Consider the following 23,537-nt stretch of genomic DNA (forward strand, 5'->3'; position numbering starts at 1 on the left):
TGGGAAGAATTGCAGGAGACAGCGCAGAGATATGTTCAGGGAACATGTGCGCAGGGAAAGCCCCAAAGGAGGAAAGCACCCCCACCCCCCCACACAGCAGGTAGTTCAGGCTCCCATGAACCCTGTAACAACCCACCGCACAGCCACATCAGACGAGGCAGAATTCCTATATTCCACCCCCCTCACAGTGACCCAATTACGGGACGCGTGTGTGAAAATCACACCGTTCCTCCCCGCTTCAGACCCACACCATTTCTTTGCCACCGTCAAACACCAGGCGACCTTGTACGGCCTGGATGAGAAAGAGCAGGTAAAGCTCATGGTCCTAAGCTTAGACCCATCGGTAGCAGCAGCCCTTCCCGACCCACAGAACGTAGGAGGAGGCACCCTTGCAGAAATGCATGCCGCGATCCTAGATGCGATCGGGTATAACCGGGGTGACCCCGTGGATGGCCTAAATAAGTGCAGACAGAAGAAGTCTGAACACCCCACAGCGTTCGCAGGACGCTTGTGGATTCACTTTGAAGCCGTTTTCGGAAACGTAGACCGTGCCCATTTGTCCCCAGACAATATGGCCAAATGGACCCGCACCCTTATCTCCCATGCCACAGAAGCAGGACAGAATGCCTGTAGTAATTATGACCCCTCGGAGGAGGCTTATAATGAGAAGTGGGTGGTAAAAAGATTGTCCCGCGTTTGGGAACAGTCTGCTCACAGTAAACCTGCCACTAAAACCCCAGAGGAAAAGCAAGCCGCCGCAGACGTGCAGGCAGTAAGACCTACTCTTCACAACCCCGCCTGGGTAAACGAGGGAAAGAGCAGCCCCCCAGCAAAACTGCAAGAATGCTACAACTGCGGACAGTTGGGACATTTTGCCAAAGAGTGCAATGCCCCTAAAAAACCACAGAGAGCCCAACAGACGGGCACTCTCAGTAAGAAAAAGGCAGAGCCCATACATAGCGTTAGCGCCCGGTCGGATCAGACAGACTTGACCGGAATGGACTGACGGTGTACAGGCTCCCCCAGTTGGGTCTGCGATACCCTTTGGGATAGGTCAGGATGACCCGTAGTCGCAGCGAAAATTAGGGGACAGCCTATCGAGTTTCTTTGGGACACAGGAGGGTCCCGCACCACCTTAAATTCCTCCACCCTTGGTCAGGACACGTGGCCCACTACAGCCACTATCACCCTCAGCGGCTTTACAGGCCACTCACAGCAGGGACACATCGCAGCCCCTGTACCCATCCAAATCGGAACCATGAACACAAAACACCCCGTAGTTTTAGTCGACCTGCCCCAAACAGCAGAACACATTTTGGGAATTGACTTTATGAATTCCCACCACCTATGTTTCGATCCAGTCAACCAGTGTGTCTGGAAGATGGCGAAATCCGCTAGAGCCCCCGCAACGCTCAACATTGGGGACTATATGAACAAAATTAGCGCAGTAGGCGAGTTTTGGTTCAACCCCACCACACTCAGCACGGACCGGGAGGTTAGGGCAGTCCTGCAAAAGAACAGGGCAGCATTCGCGACCCACAAGCACGACTGTGGACGATGACTGGCTCCGTACAAGTAACAGGACCGGACCCTAGACCCCAAAAACAGTACGGATTCCCCCTAGAAGCAGAGGGGGAAATCCTAAAGGTTATAGAGAGCTTATTAGAGCAAGGCGTCCTAAGATCGGTAGCCTCAACTAATAATGCCCCGATTTGGCCAGTAAGAAAGCCCGACGGATCATGGCGCTTGACCATTGATTATCGGGAACTCAATAAAGTCACCCCCGCAGCAGCCCCCACCGTTGCAACAAGTCCCAAGACCATGCTCAAACAGGGACTCCATGCCCGATATTTCACGGTTTTGGACGTCAGTAATGGATTCTGGTCCATTCCATTGGCAAAGGCGTGCCAGTATAAATTTGCCTTCACTTTCAGAGCACAGCAGTACACGTGGACATGCCTGCCACAAGGCTTCCACAACTCCCCCTCCATTTTCCACCGACAGCTGGCAAATGGACTAGCGAAATTTTCTCGCCCCGAATGTCTGGTACAGTTGGCGAAATTCTCCCGAAACGGCGCGATGTCAGCCGACTGCCGCCCAAAACGGCACCAATCAGACGGGCATCGCGCCACCCCAAAGGTGCGGAATGCTCCGCATCTTTGGGGGCCGAGCCCCAACATTGAGGGGCTAGGCCGACGCTGGAGGAATTTCCGCCCCGCCAGCTGGCGGAAACGGCCTTTGTTGCCCCGCCAGCTGGCGCGGAAATGACATCTCCGGGCGGCGCATGCGTGGGAGCGTCAGCGGCCGCTGACAGTTTCCCACGCATGCGCAGTGGAGGGAGTCTCTTCCACCTCCGCCATGGTGGAGACCGTGGCGGAGGCGGAAGGGAAAGAGTGCCCCCACGGCACAGGCCCGCCCGCGGATCGGTGGGCCCCAATCGCGGGCCAGGCCACCGTGGGGGCACCACCCGGGGCCAGATCGCCCCGCGCCCCCCCCAGGACCCCAGAGCCCGCCCACGCCGCCTTGTCCCGCCGTTCAAAAGGTGGTTTAATCCGCGCCGGCGGGACAGGCAATTTATCGGTGGGACTTCGGCCCATCCGGGCCGGAGAATCGAGCGGGGGTGCCCGCCAACCGGCGCGGCCTGATTCCCGCCCCCGCCAAATATCCGGTGCCGGAGACTTCGGCAACCGGCGGGGGCGGGATTCACGGCAGCCCCCGGCGATTCTCCAACCCGGCGGGGGGTCGGAGAATGACGCCCATCATGTAGATGATCTACTACTGCAGACAGACGCAAAGGAAGATAACATTGAGCTTCTGTCCGAATTCCTGGAATTACTACATTCCATTGGATGTAAAGTCAACCCCAAAAAGGCCCAGATATTGGAAGAGAAAGTGGTATATTTGGGTACTATTATCACACACGGCAAACGCGAGATCGAGCACAAAAGAATTGACTCGATCGCTAAATTGCCCCTTCCCCAAAACGTTTCAGCCCTCCGGTCGTTTTTAGGACAGGTTGGCTCCTGCCGAAACCACATCGACGGTTTCGCCAGCAAGGCAGCGCCCCTCTCAGACCTCCTAAAGAAGGGAGCCCCCTGGGAGTGGCTGCTGCGGAATCATTAAAACAGGCGCTCATAGCCGCCCCCGCACTACAAGTTCCAGACCCGCTTTCCCCTTACCCCATAGAGGTAGCGACCACAGACCGCACCCTGTCAGCCGTGCTCCTACAGGAACGGCATGACCAGCTAAGACCCGTGGCTTATGCCTCCCGAATTTTAGATGCTGTGGAGCAGGGATTTTCAGCCTGTGAGAGACACCTGCTCGCAGTTTTCTGGGCAGTCCAGTACTTTTCATACATTACCGGACTGAACCCCATCACCATTTTGACCGAGCACACCCCCCACCTAACTTTTACTAGACGGACGACTTAAAGACGGTACCGTCAGCCAGATACGCGCTGCTAGGTGGACCCTTCTCTTACAAGGACGGGACATCACAGTCAAACAGACCAAGACTCACACATACTTAGCGGACAATTTACAGTACCCTGGAACCCCCATGAGTGTGAAATCATCTCGCCCCACCATAATACAGGCCCCTTTATAGCTAAAACACCCCCCAGAAAACTAGCCACCCCATCTCAGAGCCCCCCTCACCCGGACACGTGTGACCCCATTAGGATCTATGTGGATGGATCTTCCACAGTCCTGGATGGGCAACGCATAACAGGTTGTGGGATTTATGTGGAGGACGCACAGGGACGCGCCCTCGAGGAAATCGCAATCAAATTACCCGGACACTTAGGCGCGCAGGCAGCAGAGCTTGCGGCCATCGCTTACATTATAGAGCACCCCGATTCCTTCCCCAGCCCAGCAGACATATATTCAGACAGTCTGTACGTCTGCAACAGCCTCACCGAATATCTGCCCCTCTGGGAAACAAGAGGATTTGTTTCTGCGGATGGGAAACCCCTCCCCTCAGCCCCATTACTCCGCCATATTTTGCAAAAAGCCAAGGACAGGACTTTTGGCTTTATAAAAGTCCGCAGCCACCATCGTTTCTCCCCCCCTGGAAATGTAAAAGCCTACGCACAGGCTAAGGCAGGATCCAGGCATGGGTACTTTTGGAAACCCCCCGAAATCGCGCCAATGAGTGTGCCAGTGAGTGCAGTTCAGGTCACGCAGACTAGGATCGAAGATCTAGTAGAGGCCCAGAAGCAGGATAGCGCTCTCACTGAGATCATGAAAGGGAAGTTTCCAGCCTCATACGAGAGGTACAGAAATACGATGACCACACATGACGGTGTGGTGTTAAAGGACACCCTTTATGTAGTTCCTGAGCAGGATAGGAACCAATTAATCTGTTTATTCCATGATGGTCATGGACACCAGGGAATCGATCCCACCGCAGCCCACCTCAAACAGCTTTGTTGGTGGCCAAGTCTCAAGGAAGATGTATCCCATTTCATTGAGAATTGCCTCATCTGCGCACAGAACAACCCAGATAGATATGCCAAAAAGGCACAACTCAGCCACACCCGACCCGTTAACGACCCCTGGACTAACCTCCAGATCGATTTTATAAGTCCATTGCCACCTTGCAGGAATGGCTATAAACATGTTCTGGTGGTCATAGACACTTTTACAAAGTGGGTGGAAGCATTTCCAGCCCGCACCAACACCACAAAAACCACAGCCAAAATCCTAACCCACCACATCTTTACAAGATGGGGACTCCCCCGCAGTATTGAATCGGACCAAGGTTCTCACTTTACGGGACGGGTCATGCAGAACGTCCTCACGATATTTGGCATAACCCAAAAATTTCACATTGCGTACCACCCACAGTTGAGTGGTATAGTGGAGCGCATGAATCGGACCCTAAAAACTACCCTCAGAAAAATGGTCCAGCAGAACAAAACCACTTGGGATTCTGTCCTCCCCTTTGCGCTGATGTTTTTGTGTAACACTGTTTCCACCTCCACAGGTTACACCCCACACACCCTCATGACCGGACGGCCCATGAAAGGGACAGAATACTTGTTAGATCTAGACCTGACCAGCCCTGATGTTACGGCCCTCACCCACGAGAAAGCCGTTAAGCAATTAGTTGTGAATGTAAAAACAGCTCAGTTAGCAGCCACAATTAAATTGGGCACCAAAAAGAAACAGAGCAAGGCCTGTTTTGATAAGGCAGTACATGCAACGGAGTATGATATAGGACAACAAGTGATGTTGTCTGTGTATAACCCCAGCACATTCCTGTCTCCGAAATACTCAGGTCCATACTCCATTACGGATAAAGTAACCCATCGGTATATAAAATCAAATACCCAAATGGTAATATTTTTTCATAGAATTTACAGTGCAGAAGGAGGCCATTCGGCCCATCGAGTCTGCACCGGCTCTTGGAAAGAGCACCCTATCCAAGGTCAACACCTCCACCCTATCCCCATAACCCAGTAACCCCACCCAACACTAAGGGCAATTTTGGACACTAAGGGCAATTTATCATGGCCAATCCACCTAACCTGCACATCTTTGGACTGTGGGAGGAAACCGGAGCACCCGGAGGAAACCTACGCACACACGGGGAGGATGTGCAGACTCCGCACAGACAGTGACCCCAAGCTGGAATCGAACCTGGGACCCTGGAGCTGTGAAGCAATTGTGCTATCCACAAGGCTACCGTGCTGCCCACGACTGCGTGGTTTCATATTAACCAGTTAAAGGTTTATGGAGCACAGTCAAACCACGCCCACCACATCATGCTTGACGCAGCAGACCACACCCCGCCCACAGCCAACGTAACCCGACCAACCCTCACCACGTCCAGCCCAGCCACGGACTCGACCTCGACTCCACCCCCAAAATATACACTCCACCCCGGAACGCCCACAGTCTGCAGCAGCAGAGACAGCGACTGTGACTCGGCCAATAGCCACAGCACGCCTCCCTACTATCCCCATACAACCGGATCCACACCCAGCGACTCCGATTTCGACTCCAGTGATCCCTTCATGATCACTTTTCTAAACAAATCCCACCACCGACCACCGAACCACATGGACGACCCCGACTTTGTCCCCACACAACTCGACGACACTCATTGGCACCGCGACAACTCCTGCAGACTCGTCCGCAATGACGAAAGCAACCCCAACTCACACCATGCAGCCCTCTCAGCATTAATTCACTCCAGGGTTTGGCACCCGGGAGAAGGGGACGACCTCGAGTTGGACCCCCAATCCGCCAACCCCTTTGCGACCCTGTTCGCAACAGAGAACTGAGGTGTCCACATGATGATTTAAAGGAGACACTTGGGAGAAGTGTTGTCCTTCCTGATGGAACCTGCAGGATGTTTTATGTTGTTCGTACGTTTGTTTAAGTGTTGTTCGTCCGACAGGAGAATTTCTCCAGCCGCTTGTTCAGCGGTACCAACTTATCTGCAGATACCTGGTCAGCAGACCAGACGCTTGTTCAATGGAACTAGCTTGTCCGCAGACACTTCAGCTGATACTGGTTCGGGTACCAGATGCCCGATCGTAGCTGCTCTTGTGATTCAAGGATAGAATCACTGTAGCAACCACACCACGATGGCTACATTTTTGCCCGTTCTTGTCGGTTGCTCAGGCAGTGGAGAAACGGCGTGAGACCCGCCCTGCCTGGGGGACCCCCCCCCACCCCCCCCCCCACCCCCCCCCCCCCCCACCCCCCCCCCCCACCCCCCCGCTGGTCAAACACGCTCGGGTAGGGGAGATACGGCATTGGTAGCCGTCCTACCCAGGGACTCCATCCAAATCTTACCCGCCGCAGCCAATACGCACCTCATTTGACATTTTCATTTCAAAAAGTTTTATTTTTTTGCCGACCTTTAGGTTGCTGCCATATGCTATTTACATCCTGGAACATGGGGATGGTAAATCAGCACTGGCCCCTCACTGGGAAGTGTGCCGTGTCCTAAAATTTGTTTTGGAAAAAAAAATGAGGGAGTCACACATAGTGACCAATTATAAGGGTATAATTGGCCCCAAAAAAGGACAGGCACACTAACATACCGGATATTATACCACGGTAGTTACAGATACTATGCTTGTTTTACAGAACTCCAGAAGCTCCAGGACCGGAGAAAACAGAGAACACAAAGAAAAAAAAAGAAAGAGGACAGCCATGAGGACTTCTTTCATCGTGCTCAACATCTTTTTTACGAACATTTGTTTGCGCAGGAACGCGGACCCCATTACTCCAAACCTCCCTGCCGTTAATGTTTCACTGCCCCGCAGTATCCAAAGCCCAGTCACCAGCGACACTGCATCTTCCTGGTGTGACAGGTTCATAACCTGGTACTCCCTGTCTTACATAATTGAAGCACTGTTAGCGTTGGCGATACTCTGCTGTGCAATGCAGACTATGCACCTCCGCAAATGGAGAAGGAGAGCGTATCGCGCTCGAACCCCGGTATATCGGATCCGATCCCCTATATTCGGATATGACCAGACCCCCGACCCGCGCGACCTATAATACAATAATAAAGAACATGCACTTGCGTTTTTCTGCAAATAAAAAATATGTACAAAACCTCCATACACAAAAAAATGTACGATCCTGAGCTTGACTGCCAAGCCAGGAAAGAATATATTGAATGTTATGATTGTTGTTGTATGTTTTAGGAAGATAGGATAATGCAATGTGTGATGAGTATAGTGTATTTAGGTAAAAATTAGAGGTTCCAAGTTTTTATTTTGTAGATGCACGCCCCTGCCTGACATAGCACCCTTAGAATTGTTTAGGTAAAAATTTTTGTGCATAGCTAGGGTCAGAGTAGTGGCCATGTAGGAGGTGTCCCCCCCCGGTCAGGGAACGGAAAGGACAAAATTTAGGTGATCCTTCACGCTTCGCGTTAGGATCACAAGTAGGGAATGTAGCCACCTAAAATGGCTGATTCCCGATTAATTTGGCCAAAACCCGATGTAAAATGGCTAACCGAAAAGGCTGATGGGAAAAGCTGCCAACAGGACAGCTGCAGACAGAACAGCGTATTCGGCTCTGGGGAAGTCAGCCCAGATCGATAGCTGCACATCAACCCAGACATCTGCAGTTTAATTGGCTATCCCCGGGAACAATTGCAACATATTAGCAATTGAATGCCGATCCAGACCTCTCGGCGTCAGCAGTGGCCGAGACAAAGAAAGGTGAACGACCACCCCCCGATCAAGGAATCGCCCCATTATTGGAGCATATCGAACCCAGTGATTGGGAACAAGTCCAATCACTTGGGACCAGGGTCAAGGTCCACCCCGAGAGGCGGGAGGCCCCTGGGCCCCCAATAAAAGATAGGGGCCAAGTTCAGATCGACCCTTCTCTCCCTTCTTCTCCTGCTCGCAACCTTCGCAAGAACCATCGACCAGCAACCGTAAGTTTGACTCCAGCGATCGCTACCCGAAAGAGACTCCTAGCCATCGACCTGTATCAGCCTTTGAATCCCGCAGGCCAGACCCAATTCGATAAACCATTCGTTTCCCTGACCTGGTGGGCCATTCCCAAAAGTTAAGTATTGGCCAGTAGTGGTAGGTAGTGATATAGAAAGTAGGATTATTGTGTAAGTATTTATTGCTGTACATAATAAATGACCGTTGATTTTAATCTTACTAAGCGGTGTGCTGTCTTATTAATCATAACTAGAGCTTGAACCACGTGGCGGTATCAGAAAGGTACCTGGCGACTCGTGAGCAAAGGTGACAGAATTGGAGCGAATAGAACTAAGGCTAATAAGAGCAACACTAAGCAGCCTTGGTGAGTTCCTGAAGTGCATCTTGTAGATGGTACTCACTGATGCCACTGTGTGCCAGTGGTGGAGGGAGTGAATGTTTGTGCAACGGGTGCCAATCCAGCAGGCTGCTTTGTCCTGAATGGTGTCAAGCCTCTTGAGTGTTGTTGGAGCTGCACTCATCCAGGCAAATGGAGAATATTCCATCACACTGCAGATGATGGACAGGCTTTGGGGAGCCAAGAGGCAAGTTGCTCACCACAGAATTCCTATTTTTTTCAAATGTTGTCTATCTTGGGCATAGAAAGAACGATCTTCCTGAAAATGCGCGGGTACAATTGCCCAAGCTGTGCCACCTGTTGGCACCACAAGATGAATGATGTTACTCTGTGACGCCTTCATGCCAGTCATCACATGGCACAGGACTGAGTAATGCATAAATGTCCCGGCACAATTGTGCCTACAAGATCACACTGGCATTCATATGCAGGTGGGCACTCAGTGGAAAGTAAAATTGATAATAGTGGTAAGCTAATCAAAACTGGCCTTATTTCAGCCAAGGACTTATGAACACAATTGTTGCACGAGAGGCTCATGCACTGCATCCAACACAGGGAAGATAGGCCAATTCTTCCCATAGGACAGTTGAAATAGTCACTGTGTAAAATACCTGAGACCATTAAAGCTGGCTGTGTTTTAACAACATCAAGGTTGTAAACTTAGCTCCTGGCTCGGGGTCCCGTGGGATCTATGTGCCGGTCAAAGGTTGGGTAATGATACTGAGGCCCAATTCTTAATTACAAGCTCCCGACTGAGGCTCTGTGCCTGGAAAAATGATACGTGTAACCTTTGACCCGTGGCTAATACTTGAATTTTCCAAATATTTGCCAGGACAATGTGACAGCTGTAAACACAAGCACCATTTTCAGGAGAGGCGAAGAAAAAGCAGAGACCCTGAAGGAATTTTGGCGAGGCCAAGAAAAGACTCTCTTGATTTCGTAATGGCGCGTGATTCCACATGTCACTTCACTGAAACAGCCTTCCCATTTTTCTACCCATTTCATTTTCTCAATCATTCTGATAACTCATGTCAAGATACCATTCATCTGTGTCAGCCATGGTTCAGTCTCGCTTCTGAATTAGAAGGTCAAGGAATGAAGTCCCCCCCCAGAGTCTTGGGAACAAGCCAACTTTTCAGTGAAGCATTGGAAATGCCTTCAAACAGATGAGACTGATGCCCCAGTTACCCTCTCAGGTTGGCATGCAACATCCGATGCCACTATTCTGAAGACGATCGCGGGAATGGCACTAGGTTGTGATGTTTGTTTGGAGAACCGGTGGAGAAGTGATGGACTAAATGGCTTCTTTCTGCACTGTAACAATTCTGTGATTCTGAGTTCTCCCTCGAATCAGAGCCAATATTTATTGCAGAGCCAACATTACATCGCAGATTAACTGGTCATTATCACTTTGCTGTTTGTGGGTGCTCACTGGGCACACATTGATAATAATAATAATAATCGTTATTATTGTCACAAGTAGGCTTACATTAACACTGCCATGAAGTTACTGTGAAAATCCCCTGGTCGCCACATTCCGGCGCCTGTTCGGGTACACGGGGCTTTTCACAGTAACTTTATTGCAGTGTTAATGTCAGCCTACTTGTGACAAAACAGGTTATTAATACTGAGGGAGATTTCAGAATGTCCAAATTATCTAACAGCGCGTCTTTCGGGACTTGTAGGAGGAAACTGGAGCACCCGGAGGAAACCTACGCAGACAAAGAGAGAACATGTAGACTCCACACAGACAGTGACACAAGCCGGAAATTGAAGCTGGGATCCTGGCGCTGTGAAGCAACAGTGCTAACCACTTTGCTACCATGCTGCCCTGTTTCCTATATTACAAGAGTATACTTCAAACAAACTTCATTGGCTGTAAGGTTCTTTGGTATATCCTGAAGGGTGCCGTATGAATGCAGTCGTTCTTCCTTTCTTCTCAAACCCTCCCCAAATGCCAGGCCCAGACATCAACCATCATCAGGGCTGCTTGACTGGTTTGCGAGTTACAACAGCAGTCACTCAATAGCAGTCATGGGCAGGCACTGTTCCACCCACTCTGGACATCAGCTAACAAAGCACAACCCAGAGACTGAGCTGGAGATTCCCCTTTATTCCTCAGTACCAGTCATGGCAGTGCTTTTACCTGCCGTACAGTTAAGATTGCCTTTTCATCTTAGCTTGGTTCTTCTCCTGTCTCGCACAGTAATAACTGTTTACTGACACCGGAGACAGATTGTTCCCCAGCTGTACGCATTCCAAAACAGAACAGAATGCACAAAACAGCATCAAAATAGCAATTACTATCAAACTGAGATGAATGCAATCACAGTAATTGCATGTTAGTAATTCTGGAACATGCGGTTAATATTGAACCTCGTTGGGGAAAAATGGGTACAAAGAGATAGACTTAGGAAAGCGACATCCCACATCTTAACAGCATTAAAAGCAAATCAGATTCTATATTGGTTTCATCATTGTAGGAGTCTCCTTGGTGACCACTTAAAATAGAGGTTGACCCCTTGGACATATCGGTGGTGGGGTGGGGGGGGGCGGGGGGGGGGGCTGACGTGGATTTTAGGATTTTGGATGAATACAGCTAGCATCATGCTGTATTTGGAAAAGCTGCTGCTTTCTATGCGGCCTAATCAATGGTCCTTAAAGGATATTCAAAATTGTTATCAGTTTGGAAGATCTTTTACAGACGAAACTTCCAGGACAAGGAATTCTTCCTTGAGCCACGAGGCTACTTGAAGGAAGCCATCAGAATATGAATCCGTGGGGCGGCATGCAGTGCAGTGGTTAGCACTGGGACCACTGTGCTGAAAACTAAGGTTTGAATCCCGGCTTTGGGTCACTGTCCGTGTGGAGTTTGCACATTCTCCCCGTGTCTGCATGCGTTTCACCCCCACAACTCAAAGATGTGCAGGTTAGGTGGATTGGCCACGCTAAAGTGCCCCTTAATTGGAAAAAAAAATAATTGTGTACTCTAAATTTATTTTAAAAAAGAATATGAATCTGTACACTATCTGTGTGCACATCCCAGCCTCTGAGCAGCTGCTTTACACCATCCCTTAATTATTATCCACTGGATTATTTCAGTATCAGTGTCTATCTTTAGACATAACAAACAGGTAATTAACCCAACCTTTTGCTGCCTAAGGTGTCAATAAGGTTTTAATTATTCCTTGCCTGCAACCATTCCATGACTCCATGAGGAAAATACTTTTTCATACTCCCATCTCAATACAGATTCCTACCTTTACATTTACATCTTCTAGCACTGCAATCACACAGTTTGTTTGATGGACAGTATGAGCACCAGGATAGTGTTCCCTCAATGACTCAGTTGTTAACAGACTGAGCTATATCGGCCCCGACGTTGAGGTTCAAGCTCCCAGTCCGGGCTGAGTCTTCATCTCAAGTAGCAGCAGCGCCAGTGCCAGCAGTACCACTGGCTATGGGATAGAGTATAAATGGACTAGTTGTAGTGTATATAAAGCCGTCCAGTTAGGCACCGGCAAGGCAGACCCAGCTGGGATCTACCGTGTGATGTATATAATAGTTATTGTAAATAAACCATGTTTCTTTGAACTACTCAGTGTGGACTTCTTCTTGGCCCTATAAAATATAGCAATTCCTGAGCCCACCATTGCCAACTCTATCCCATGGCTTGTGTCAGCAATCAGACAACTAACGATGCTGCACCAAAAGATCTCCTGACAAGAAACAAGACAATTCTCTCTGAATAAATTATCTTTATGAAGTACTTCAGGGATCACTACATCCATTGGGTGATTAATAACCTCCTCAAAGCATCTACAGTCACTTCTCTCTCCTGCCCCCATACATGGCGTCCACCATTTTCTTCTCTCCTTATTGTAATGTGCTCAGATATGTCCTTCTGCAGGCAAGGATTTCAAGTTATCATTGCCTCTTTCAAAGACACCGGCCTTGACAAACCCCCCCCCCACCCCCCCACCCCCCGCCCAACCCAGGGACAAGGTTGGAGTGGACCCAACCGACTTCATGTGCCCCATCCCCCCTTTACCCAGCCTCCACTACCATAATGCACTCTGGGAGGATACAGAGGGACGGAGTGGGACTTCCATCCCTCATTGGGAAGTCCTGCCCCTGCGAGCTCCATCAGTTCTAACAGCCAAGAGTGCATTAGTGGGCACTTCCAATCCAAAGAGGAAGCAAAAGAAAGCTCCTGGATCCATGGAAACAGTTAAGTCCAGAATCTAGAGCTAGGATGGTTTGGGCATGTTCGGGAGGAGCGTAGAGGGGTGGGTGGTGGGTTTAAGACAGTAGGTGGGTAGGAAGAAAAGGATGAATTCTATCTTATGAGGACAGTTCCCCCACTGCAAAGGACAGCTGCCAAAGATATAAACCCACCCCCCTTCCTTACCATCCTTTGAAGAACTTTATTCGGGCAACCCACTCCCATGCAACTGCCCACATCAACCATTTTACGGCCTTGGCATGTGTTATCAGGGTCAGCTGGCTTGATAACAAGCTAATTGCCCCTTTATTATCTACTTAAATATGTCAGGCGATATCGGTACCCATCACTGCAAACCCCCCCAATGCCCCTGTATTATGGAGTTGAGTTTGGGAGTGGATGGGATGCTGGTGGAGTGGAAACCTGCTGGTTTATGTGCCGCACCCACCCCCTCTCACTGAAAACAAGCCTAATGTAGGGGGAGAGGGGAGGCAATGGCATATAAAATGCAGCCCTTCATCTCAGTAGCTGGTAGGGCCAATCATTTCAGTCTCAACTAAAACCGTCAATCATAATTGAGAAATATGCCAACAAAGGTTGTCTCGCTTTCTCGGGTAAAAATCCAATACGCACAAGCTAGACATGGACACCCAGGACAGATGCACTAAAATAAAAGCAAAATACTGTGGGAGTTGGAATGTGAAACAAAAATAGATACATTCTCAAAGTCTCAGCAGGTTTGGCAGCATTGTGGAGAGAGAAATAAAGTTAACTTTTGAATCTGTATGACTCGTCTTCGGAGAACTGTTCGGGGACAGATGCCCTGTTAGGTTATGAAAATAATGTCCCATTGCTGTTTGGTGGATGTGAAAAGTCCTTTTAATAGAGGAGCACGCCGTTCTCCAGTCTCCTCAACAATATTGATCGTGCAATTCTGGAACTGTCTTCCTCAAAGGACAGTGGAAGTAGAATCGTTGAGTATTTTTGAGGCAGAGTTAGATAGATTATCGATAAGCAAGGGGGTGAAAAGTTATTGGGTGTCGGTGGAAATGTGGGGTTGAGGTTACAATCTGTGATTTGAGTAGTGGAGCAGGCTTGAGGGGTCATGTAACCTACTCCTGGTCCTAATTTGTACATTCGTATGTAACCAACAGACTACCTGGTCATTCATCTCATTGTTGCTGGTGCCATGTTCCTGGCATTTCATTTGCATGTGTCACAAAGATGTTTTGAGACAATGATAGGGAGCTATGCAACTCATCGAATAACACAGCACTTTCAGAGGCCAATCTGCTCATTGTACCAATGCTAGTTATTAGGAAGAGTTAATCAATTAGTCCCAATCTATTGAGCTTTCCAACATCCCTTTCAATTATCTGTAGAATTCCATTCTGAAAGTTACTATTGAATCTGATCCCATAGGGTGGCACGGTGGCACAGTGGTTAGCACTGCTGCCTCACGGCACCGAGAACCCATGTTCGATCCCGGCCCCAGGTCACTGTCCGTGTGGAGTTTGCACATTCTCCCCATGTCTGCGTGGGTCTCGCCCCCACAACGCAAAGATGTGTAGTGTAGGTCGATTGGCCATGCTAAATTGCCCCTTGATTGGAAAAAAAGAATTGGGTACTCTAAAAAAAAAATTTTTTAAAGAGTCACAAAGTCATTTACAGCACAGAAGGTGATCGTTCAGCCCATCCAATCAATGCTGTTAACCTGTTTCCTTTTCGGTTTGTGCATTCTTCAATCCTCTCACATGCCTCTCATTGTTCCACCGTTGGCAGCCATGTTGCCACCTGCTAGGCCCATACGCTCTAGAGTTCTCTTTCACCCTCTAATACCTTCTTAAAAGTTACCACTTTGACCAAGCTATTCTTGCTTTTGTGGCTGACTGTCAACATTTGTTTGATGGCAATCCTATGAAGGATGCTTTACTGTGCCAGAGGTGCTTATAAATGCAAATAATTGTTATTCAGAATGGAAGCAGCAGCATCTCTGCGTGCTTCCCAGCAGAACCCAACAGAAAATGAGGAAATTAAAAGCAAGTTAGTGTGGATGCTGGAATCTGAAACAAAAACAGAAAATACCGCACAATCTCAGCAGGTCTGATAGTATCTGTGGAGAGAGAAGGGAGCTAACGTTTTGAATCTGAATTACTCTTTGCCAAAGCTAGAGAGACATGGAAATAGGATCAGATTTATACAGTTGTGGGGGCGGGGCTGGGGATGTGTGTGCATGGAGCATTGGAGGCTGGATAGGTGGAGATTGAAGTGGGGAACCTGGATGATCTCTCCTCTCGCCTGTTGGTGCTGCAGCCAATTCTAGCGACCCACTGCCAGACAAGTCAGGCTTCAACACACAGTGAGGACTGAACCTAAATCCCCTCTGCATTTACACACTGAGCTATTGGAAGAGCATAACCGCCAAGCACCAAAACTCAAAAGTGACTCCTTTACATTACACAGACCAGAGTGAAAAAAATCCATAATGCTGCCAAGAAATAGCACGGCGGGGGGGGGGGGGGGGGTAGAGAGATAAAGAAGGGACTGTAATTAAATTCTGACTAAATGTGTAACCTGTTTCCAAAAGTGCAAAGGCAATCAAACAAAATAACACAAAATAGCATGTTCCTTTTAAAATGTAAATTGCCTTGATTATAGGTTTGTTTGGGCTCCTGTGAGTGCCTGTATTTGTGTGTATGTACGTGTGTGTGTGGAATTTGTTATGTCGGGATGTGCAAGCTTAAACAGAAGGCATTTCAAACGGTTCTGTTGAAGCTGGCTCTGCCCCCTTCCTAAAAGAGGTTCTGTGGCTAGACGCTATTGTACTTCAGAATCAAAGCCACACAATACATACTTCTTAAACCACCCCACCCTCATCACAAAGATGTACAGCTTTGAACCAAAATAACACACAAAAGGCTCCTTCCAGCAGCTTCGAAGCTGTGTTGACAGAACCCGAGAAGTGTTGACACCTGCCAGCGTTTTTTTTGATTCCGTTGCGTTTCGGCACAGCCTGTCCCAACAATCTCTTCTTGCTGCGATGTAAGAATGGGGACCCACAGCAGACATCAGATTGTTTAAAGGGCAGATTCTTCAATGAAACACATGGGAGTGAGGTGGCTTCATGAATCCAGATAATGAGACCAAAGAGCTGCATTTTTCCCGCTCCCAATAAAAGCGATGGATAAGTTGGAAGACAAAATGAATGGATATTCTCATTAAACAAACATTAAAATAACACTAACTGCTCGTTGGGGAGAGAGGGAGAATTTCTACAATACCTGAACTCCAACTATAACGAGATGCATTTTGTAAATCACTAAATTGGTTTCATCTTACACCCAGTTAGACCTTAAAAAGCAGTGTTTTAAAGTCCAAAAGTTTTTCTACATAACTTAAATACAATTAAAAATCGTTTGCTTTTTTTCCAGAACTTATTTATTCTTTAATTGCATTTAAAGTTTTAAACAGGTCTGAAATAGCAACAGACATGGCACTTAGGGAACCAAAGTTAGAATAAAGTTTCCAAACTTTCCGCTTACCTTCTAACGAAAGGAAAAGTTTCCAAAGGAGCAGGACCCTAAGCACCAGCAGCGCTACTCTGAGCTCCATTCGCTCTTCTCACTGAGCATGGAGGAGAAAGAAAGCTCCTTCGCCTGACCCGCTTCCAGCGAGAGAGAAAAAAAAGAACTCTACAAACTGCCAGAAAACTTTTCTAAACTTTTGCAAACTCTCAGAGAAGGTGTCAGTGCAGCTCCCACCCTCCCAATTTCCAGCATCCTTTCTGTCTCGAAGAGTCAGTAAGTCCCGGTTCCTGCTTTGCTCTGGTTTTATTTGAAGTTTCCGCCTGTTCTCTGACGGTGCTTACTTTCCCACCTCCTCCCCTTTTTTTCGCTTTCCCAATTCTTTTTCTTTAACTGCCTGATGCCATTTCACCCCGGCCGCAGGTGCTGGGACCCACATTCACAGACCCCTATCGCACTACTCCCTGGCCACCACCGTCTCCATCCCCCTGGCGTTTAACTATTTCAAGACGGCTGATGTTACAACCTAGCACTGTTCACATCAAACGGGTGCAGTCAACACTTCTTACAGGTGAAGTCTCCAGTGATGGATCCAGATTCCAGGACAGAACAAATAGGGCAAGCAAAGAGGGAGTATGAAAAGAAACTGGCAGCTAACATGAAACACAATCCAAAGTGGTCTCTAAACATCTAAATTGCAAAAGGGTGGGCAGCACGGTGACGCAGCGGTTAGCACTGCTGCCTCACATCGCCGAGGTCCTCTGTTCGATCCTGGCCCTGGGTCACTGTCCGTGTCGAGTTTCCACATTCTCCCTGTTTCTGAGTGGGCCTCACCCCCACAACCCAAAGATGTGTGGAGTAGGTGGATTGGCCACACAAAATTGCCCCTTAATTGGATTTTTTAAAATTAAAAAGCGTAAACGGGTGGCAAAAGGAGGAATAGGGCCGATTAGGGACTAAAAGGGGGGATTTGCACATAGGGGCAAGGCTAATGATTATATTCGGGGCCAGTTTTTCTGAGTTGGTCAGACAGCTGGTTTGAGATGCAGTGAGGCCAACAGCAGGGGTTCAATTCACGTACCTTCTTTTTTTTAAATTTCGCGTACCCAATTAATTTTTTCCAATGAAGGGGCAATTTAGTGTGGCCAATCCACCTAACCTGCACATAGATTATAGAATTTACAGTGCAGAAGGAGGCCATTCAGCCCACTGAGTCTGCACCGGCTCTTGGAAAGAGCACCCTACCCAAGGTCCACATCTCCATCCTATCCCCATAACCCAGTAACCCCACCCAGCACTAAGGGCAATTTTGGATGCTATGGGCAATTTAGCATGGCCAATCCACCTAACCCACACATCTTTGTACTGTGGGAGGAAACCGGAGCACCCGGAGGAAACCCACGCACACACGGGGAGAATGTGCAGACTTGGCACAGATAGTGACCCAAGCCGGGAATCGCACCTGGGACCCTGGAGCTGTGAAGCAATTGTGCTATCCACAATGCTACCGTTCTGCCCTTGGGTTGTGGGGGACAAAACCCACGCAAACTCGGGGAGAATGTGCAAACTCCACACGGACAGTGACCCAGAGCCGGGATCGAACCTGGAACCTCGGCGCCGTGAGGCAGCAGTGCTAACCACTGCGCCACCGTGCTGCCCCAATTCCTGTACCTTTTGAAAGACGCAGCAGGCCACCACGATGTGGAAGACTCTCCTAGCGCTATATTGGAGGGCTAGGCAGCTGAACCACATCTTCAGGATGCCGAAGCACTGCTCAATCACGGCCCTGGTCACGGCATGGGCATCGTTATAGCGGATCTCTGAGTTGGTCTGTGGCCTCTGGATAGGCATCATCAGCCACGACCGCAGCGGATAACCCCTGTTGCCCAGGATCAAACCCCTCACCCAGGGGAGTGCCTCGAAGGTGTCTGGAACCATCGTCCGCACCAGCATGTGTTGTGCATACTGCCCAGATATCGGGCAGAGACGTGGTCTCACACCAGCTGCACGTTCATGGAGTGATTCCCCTTTCGGTTTGTGAAGACCAGCCCCTCTTGCACCGGTGCTCGTAGGGGGGCATGCATCCCGTCGATCATCCCCTGAACCTGGGGCACCCCGGAGATGGTGGCGAACCTCGCTTCCTGGGCATCCTGGTGGGTTTGGTCCACATTGAACCTGGTATATTGTGCCGAGCATACAGAGCCTCCGTAATGACGCGGAAGCACCTGTGCATTGAGGTCTGCGAGATTCCAGACATATCCCCACTCAGCCCCTGGAAGGACCCCGTGGAAAAAAGGTTCAGGGCAACCATTACCTTGACGAATACCATGAGCGGGTGTCCTCCCCCATAACCTGCAATTCCAGGTGCTCCATAGTCTGACAGATAAGCCTTACGGTCCCCCTACTCAACCAAAGTCTTCAACGGCATTCCGGTGCGGCAGGTCTTGCATGACAGGTTCTGCCAGTACACAAGAGGTCTAATGTAGCGCCTCCTTCCAACCACTTCCTCAGCCTGTTGTGTGGTGAGCGCTCCATCCTCACCACGTGGCTCCTTTTCCTCTGGGGTAGGCTCCGTTGCTGCATGGTCCTCCCCGAGCAACCACTGCTCGTACAGCCTCAATGCAGCCCCCAGGGCTGCGGCGGCTAAGATGATAGCAACCATTCCTGGTTGGATTCCAGAATCCCATTGTCTGCCGGGGTGAAAGGCCGACAAGTTAGCAAGGTGCATACCTCCATGCCCAGCCAGGTCCAATGGGCTACACTGTGGCCCCAGCCTGCACTGCAGCCCCTGCCCAGCCATCCCCGGCACTCTGCCCCCGCACCGCACCGTGGAGGCCTCTGGCCCCATCACCCGTCCCTGTTGGCAAGGGTATCGGTGGCTGGCACTACGCATGCCAGAGGTACGTTCTGCAGCCCCCATCTGGCGCTCTCCTGTAGGGGCTACTGTGGGCATTGCCCTTGAGTGGGCCACATGATGCCACGCCAGCACATGGCGCCTGGTCGTGGGTGGGGGAGGGGTTGGTGGCAGGTAGGTGGAATGGGGGGAGGGGTTGAGAAAGAGGGGTTGGTGGGTGGGAGGGAAGGGTTTGGGGGTGGAGGGAATGATTTGGGGGTGGGTATGAAATGGGTGATCCATACGGCCGTGTCGTTCTACACACCCATAGGCCACGGTGGGCGGTTAGTGGGGTGAGCAGCAGGATGGCTGCCTTGCAGAGCACAGCAATGGCTGTCCATGCCCAGACACCCCAGTCTCGGGGGTCACCCCGATGCCACTGCCTATCCCCTGGTCACCCCCCACCACTATCTCCTCCCCCCCGGTCCTGCCAGTCCCCCTGCCCCCCCCCTCCCCAGCCAGCCCTACCAGCGGCAGGACTGGCAACCCACAGTCCCGCCTCTGGGACCTTGTCCTACTACCACTCTCTCCCTCAGCAGCCACTGCGCCTGTTTCCCAATTATTCAAATAACAAGTGAACTTCGCCGTTGGTAATTCCTGCTGGTGGAGGCAGAGCCATGCGGGAGCAGCAGAGAATGCCCCATGTTCATGATATACCAACAGCGTTTACTGTATGTGCAGTGTAGGATGCAACCACGTTGTTGTCGAGGCACCGGAGTATGGCAATACGTCTGCCACCCGGCGCCAGTCTCGATGTTCGGCTGATCTCATTTCCCAATTCTGTCATCGTACGACGGAGAATTCCGCCCAACCTGTTTGGCCTTAGTAAGACAATACAGTTAATGGGAAAAGCCAGGGGCTATACCAGTCAGGTGTTGGGTTTTAGAGTTCAGTTTTGATCTGTCTGTGAACAGACTAGCAGCTGCTCTCCCAGCAGGTTAGTTAAAAAAGATTTTTGCCTGCGATCAGAACAGAGGTTTCTGAACAAGCTGGCAGGTTAAACAGTAGTTTGACACAGGCAAGAGTCTGCCAGCTATTTCCTGGAGGATTTCTCTCCCAAAGTGCTTTGTCCAAGTCATCTCTTTACAGCAAGTATTCTTGGGTTGGCTAACAATATTTCTTTTTTTTAAAATAAATTTAGTGTACCCAATTCATTTTTTCCAATTATGGGGCAATTTAGCATGGCCAATCCGCCTAGCCTGCACATCTTTGGGGGCAAACACGGGGAGAATGTGCAAACTCCACACGGTCAGTGACCCAGAGCCAGGATCGAACCTGGGACCTCGGCGCCGTGAGGCAGCAATGCTAACCACTGTGTCGCTCTGGCTAACAATATTTCTAAGTGGTTATGACCCAAGATGGGTTTTACTTGATGGCGATGAAATATAACAGTTTGGAGTTAGTGTTTCATGTCATTGTTAAGCATAGTTTAACTGGTAATCGTAAGCTATTTCTCTTTATGCTGTTAAAGTTATTAATACTGTGTTGGTAATAAAGTTTTAAAAATATACTATATCCCTATTTGCGTGTGGAATAACTCCAGGAGCGAAGGGCAGGATTCTGTGATCCTGAGGCTAAATGTTGATGCCGTTGCAAATGCCGTCGCGTTTCTCGACGGCGTCAACACGGCCTCAGGATCAGCAATTCTGGCCCCTGCCACATCGGAGGCGCCCACCCGGGGTCCGCCCCCCCTCCCCCCCACAGGCCGCCCCCGGACCCTTCCACGCCAAGGTCCCACCGGCTGAGAGCAGGTGTGAACAGCACCGGCGGGACTCAGGTTTTTTACGACGGCTGCTCGGCCCATCCCGGGCCAAGAATCGGCGGGTAGAGCAGCCCCCCACCGGCGCTGCGCCAACTACGCCTGCGCCAACGCAGAGCGGAGAATCATGTTCCGCCGTCGGGGCGGCGTTGCGTGATTTGCGCCATTCGCAGGGGATTCTCCGTCCCATCCCGGGCTGAGAGAATCCCATCCGAAGTATCCTTTCCCCATAGTCTTATGAATTCAGTTAAATATTGGGGTTTCTGTCCAGTATCCTAGCAACTGTTGGGCCTGGTTCAGGATCATGGTACAGCTGGGGGCTCCTTACTGGGATTTAAACATATAATTACTTGTTTGGCTTGGGAGTATAGAACTTAAAGACAGTGGGCTCCATTATGCCGGCCGGTCAATGGGGTTTCCCATAGTGGAGCAACCCCACGCCGTCGGGAAACCCCCGGGCTGCTGGCAAAACAGAGCATCCCGCCGGCAGAGAATCCAGCCCAGTGAGTGTGTGTTTAACTGGAACTTACTTCAGTTGCAAAATATTTCTTGCGTGTGGAAGAGGTCACTCGGGCTGGTTTACAAAGGGCGGTTAAAACAAAACTTCTGGGTTTGGTGGACAAGCTGCAGTTGACTTTAACCAAAGGGGTGAGGAAGATGGAGATAATGAAAGCAATAGCTGAGCATTTAAATTTGCTGGAAACACAGCCTGCTTTATTAGAATTAGCTAGAATTCAATTACAAATCAAATACTTAGAAATGCAGGAAAAAGAAAAACACTGAAGAAATTGGAAATGCACGAAAAAGAGATGGCTTTTCAAGATGAAATGCCAAAGTGAAAACTTGATGTGGAAATGGAAAGATTGAGGGAAGAGAGGGATAAGGAAAAAGAAAGATTAGCTATGGTAGTAGCAAAGGAAAAAGGGAGAGAATGTGAACTTTGTAAATTGGAACTGCAAAGGGAACATCGACTTAATATGTTGGAGTCAAAGGCAGAAGCTGAAGTGAGCGAAGGAAGGATTAACATTTCCTGTTCAAAAGCTTAGTAGAGATATGTTTAAATCTCTTCAAACACTATTGAGGTTTGTTGAGAAAGATATGGAAGTCTTTGGGAAAGTGACTAAACAATTGAATTGACCAAAGATCATATGGGTATTGTTGGTTCAAACAAAGTTAGTAGGTAGAGCTAGTGAAGTATTCGCATCACTATCAGAGGGGGTATCTAGGGATTATGATGAGGTGAGAAAAACCACATTAAGTGCACATGAGCTGTGCCAGAAGCCAACAGGCAGAACTTTGGAAAGAAAAGAACTGGTCAGGCATTTATAGAATTTGAAGGAATTTTTTTTTTAAAGTTTACGTACCCAATTGTTTTTTTCCAATTAAGGGGCAATTTAGTGAGACCAATCCACCTACTCTGCACATCTTTGGGTTGTGGAGGCGAAACCCATGCAGACACGGGGAGAATGTGCAAATTCCACACAGACAGTGGCCCAGGGCCAGGATTCGAACCCAAGTCCTCAGTGCCGGAGTCCCAGTGCTAACCACTGCGCCACCGTGCTGCCCTCGAATTTGAAAAAATTAAACAAAATAATTTTGATAGGTGGATAAAAGCATTAAAAATAGACCAATGTATATATGTTCTTAAGGAAATTATTATTTTGGAGAAATTAAAAGATTCATTTTCCACAGTAGTGAAAACTCATGTGGAAGACCAAAGAGTTAAAACTGCCAGACTGGCAGCAGAAATGGCAGATGATTTGAATCAGTTCACAAGCCAAGGTCGGATTTTCACTATCAATTTCATTCTGTGAACGATAGAAACTGGGGATATGAGAAATCCACAGGTGGGCAATGTAAAGGAGGTCTAGTTGGAGAAAATAAGAAGAGTTTGCCTCAGTTTGAGAAGGAAACCTATGATAATGGAAAAGAGATAAGAAAACTACTTTTTTTTATTGTAGTAAAGTTGGACATATGTGGTCACCGTGTTAAAAAAGTACTGGGAAGGCAGACTCATTAAAATAAGATAAGCCAGTGGGATTATGGTTCCAGCAGAAGAGTGTACAACCTGTTCAGTGATTGGTGGATAAGCAGATGCCAGATGTTTTCAAAAACTTTATTTTTGACGATAAGGTTTACTTGAATGTGCAAGGTGGAGGAGGCAAATAAATTAATGCCTTAAGGCATAGAGGAGCAAGTCAATCTCTACTGGTGAGAGATAAGGAAATACATAGTTCAGAAGGAGTATAGCCAGAAAAGGTGGTAATATGTGGAATTAGTGGTGAAAAGAGTAGTGTGCCATTATATAAGT

The 23,537-nt window shown here is 49.1% G+C and overlaps 1 protein-coding gene across 4 annotated transcripts in view; it reads right to left on the reverse strand.

Moving 5' to 3' along the window:
* Nucleotides 1–23,537, reverse strand: part of robo4 (roundabout, axon guidance receptor, homolog 4 (Drosophila)) — a 193,072-nt gene that overhangs the window by 145,446 nt on the left and 24,089 nt on the right. Inside the window, exon 1 of one of the 4 annotated variants that reach the window (XM_072486726.1) lies at nucleotides 16,593–17,027. The exons of the other annotated variants lie outside the window; for them this stretch is intronic. Coding sequence (XP_072342827.1) covers nucleotides 16,593–16,662 — 70 coding nt within the window. The 5' untranslated portion in view covers nucleotides 16,663–17,027. Of the gene's footprint in view, nucleotides 1–16,592; nucleotides 17,028–23,537 lie in introns of those variants that run through there. 4 annotated transcript variants of the gene reach the window in all.

The sequence above is a fragment of the Scyliorhinus torazame genome, chromosome 21 (assembly GCF_047496885.1).
Source record: "Scyliorhinus torazame isolate Kashiwa2021f chromosome 21, sScyTor2.1, whole genome shotgun sequence".
In the NCBI taxonomy this organism is placed as follows: Eukaryota; Metazoa; Chordata; class Chondrichthyes; order Carcharhiniformes; family Scyliorhinidae; genus Scyliorhinus; species Scyliorhinus torazame.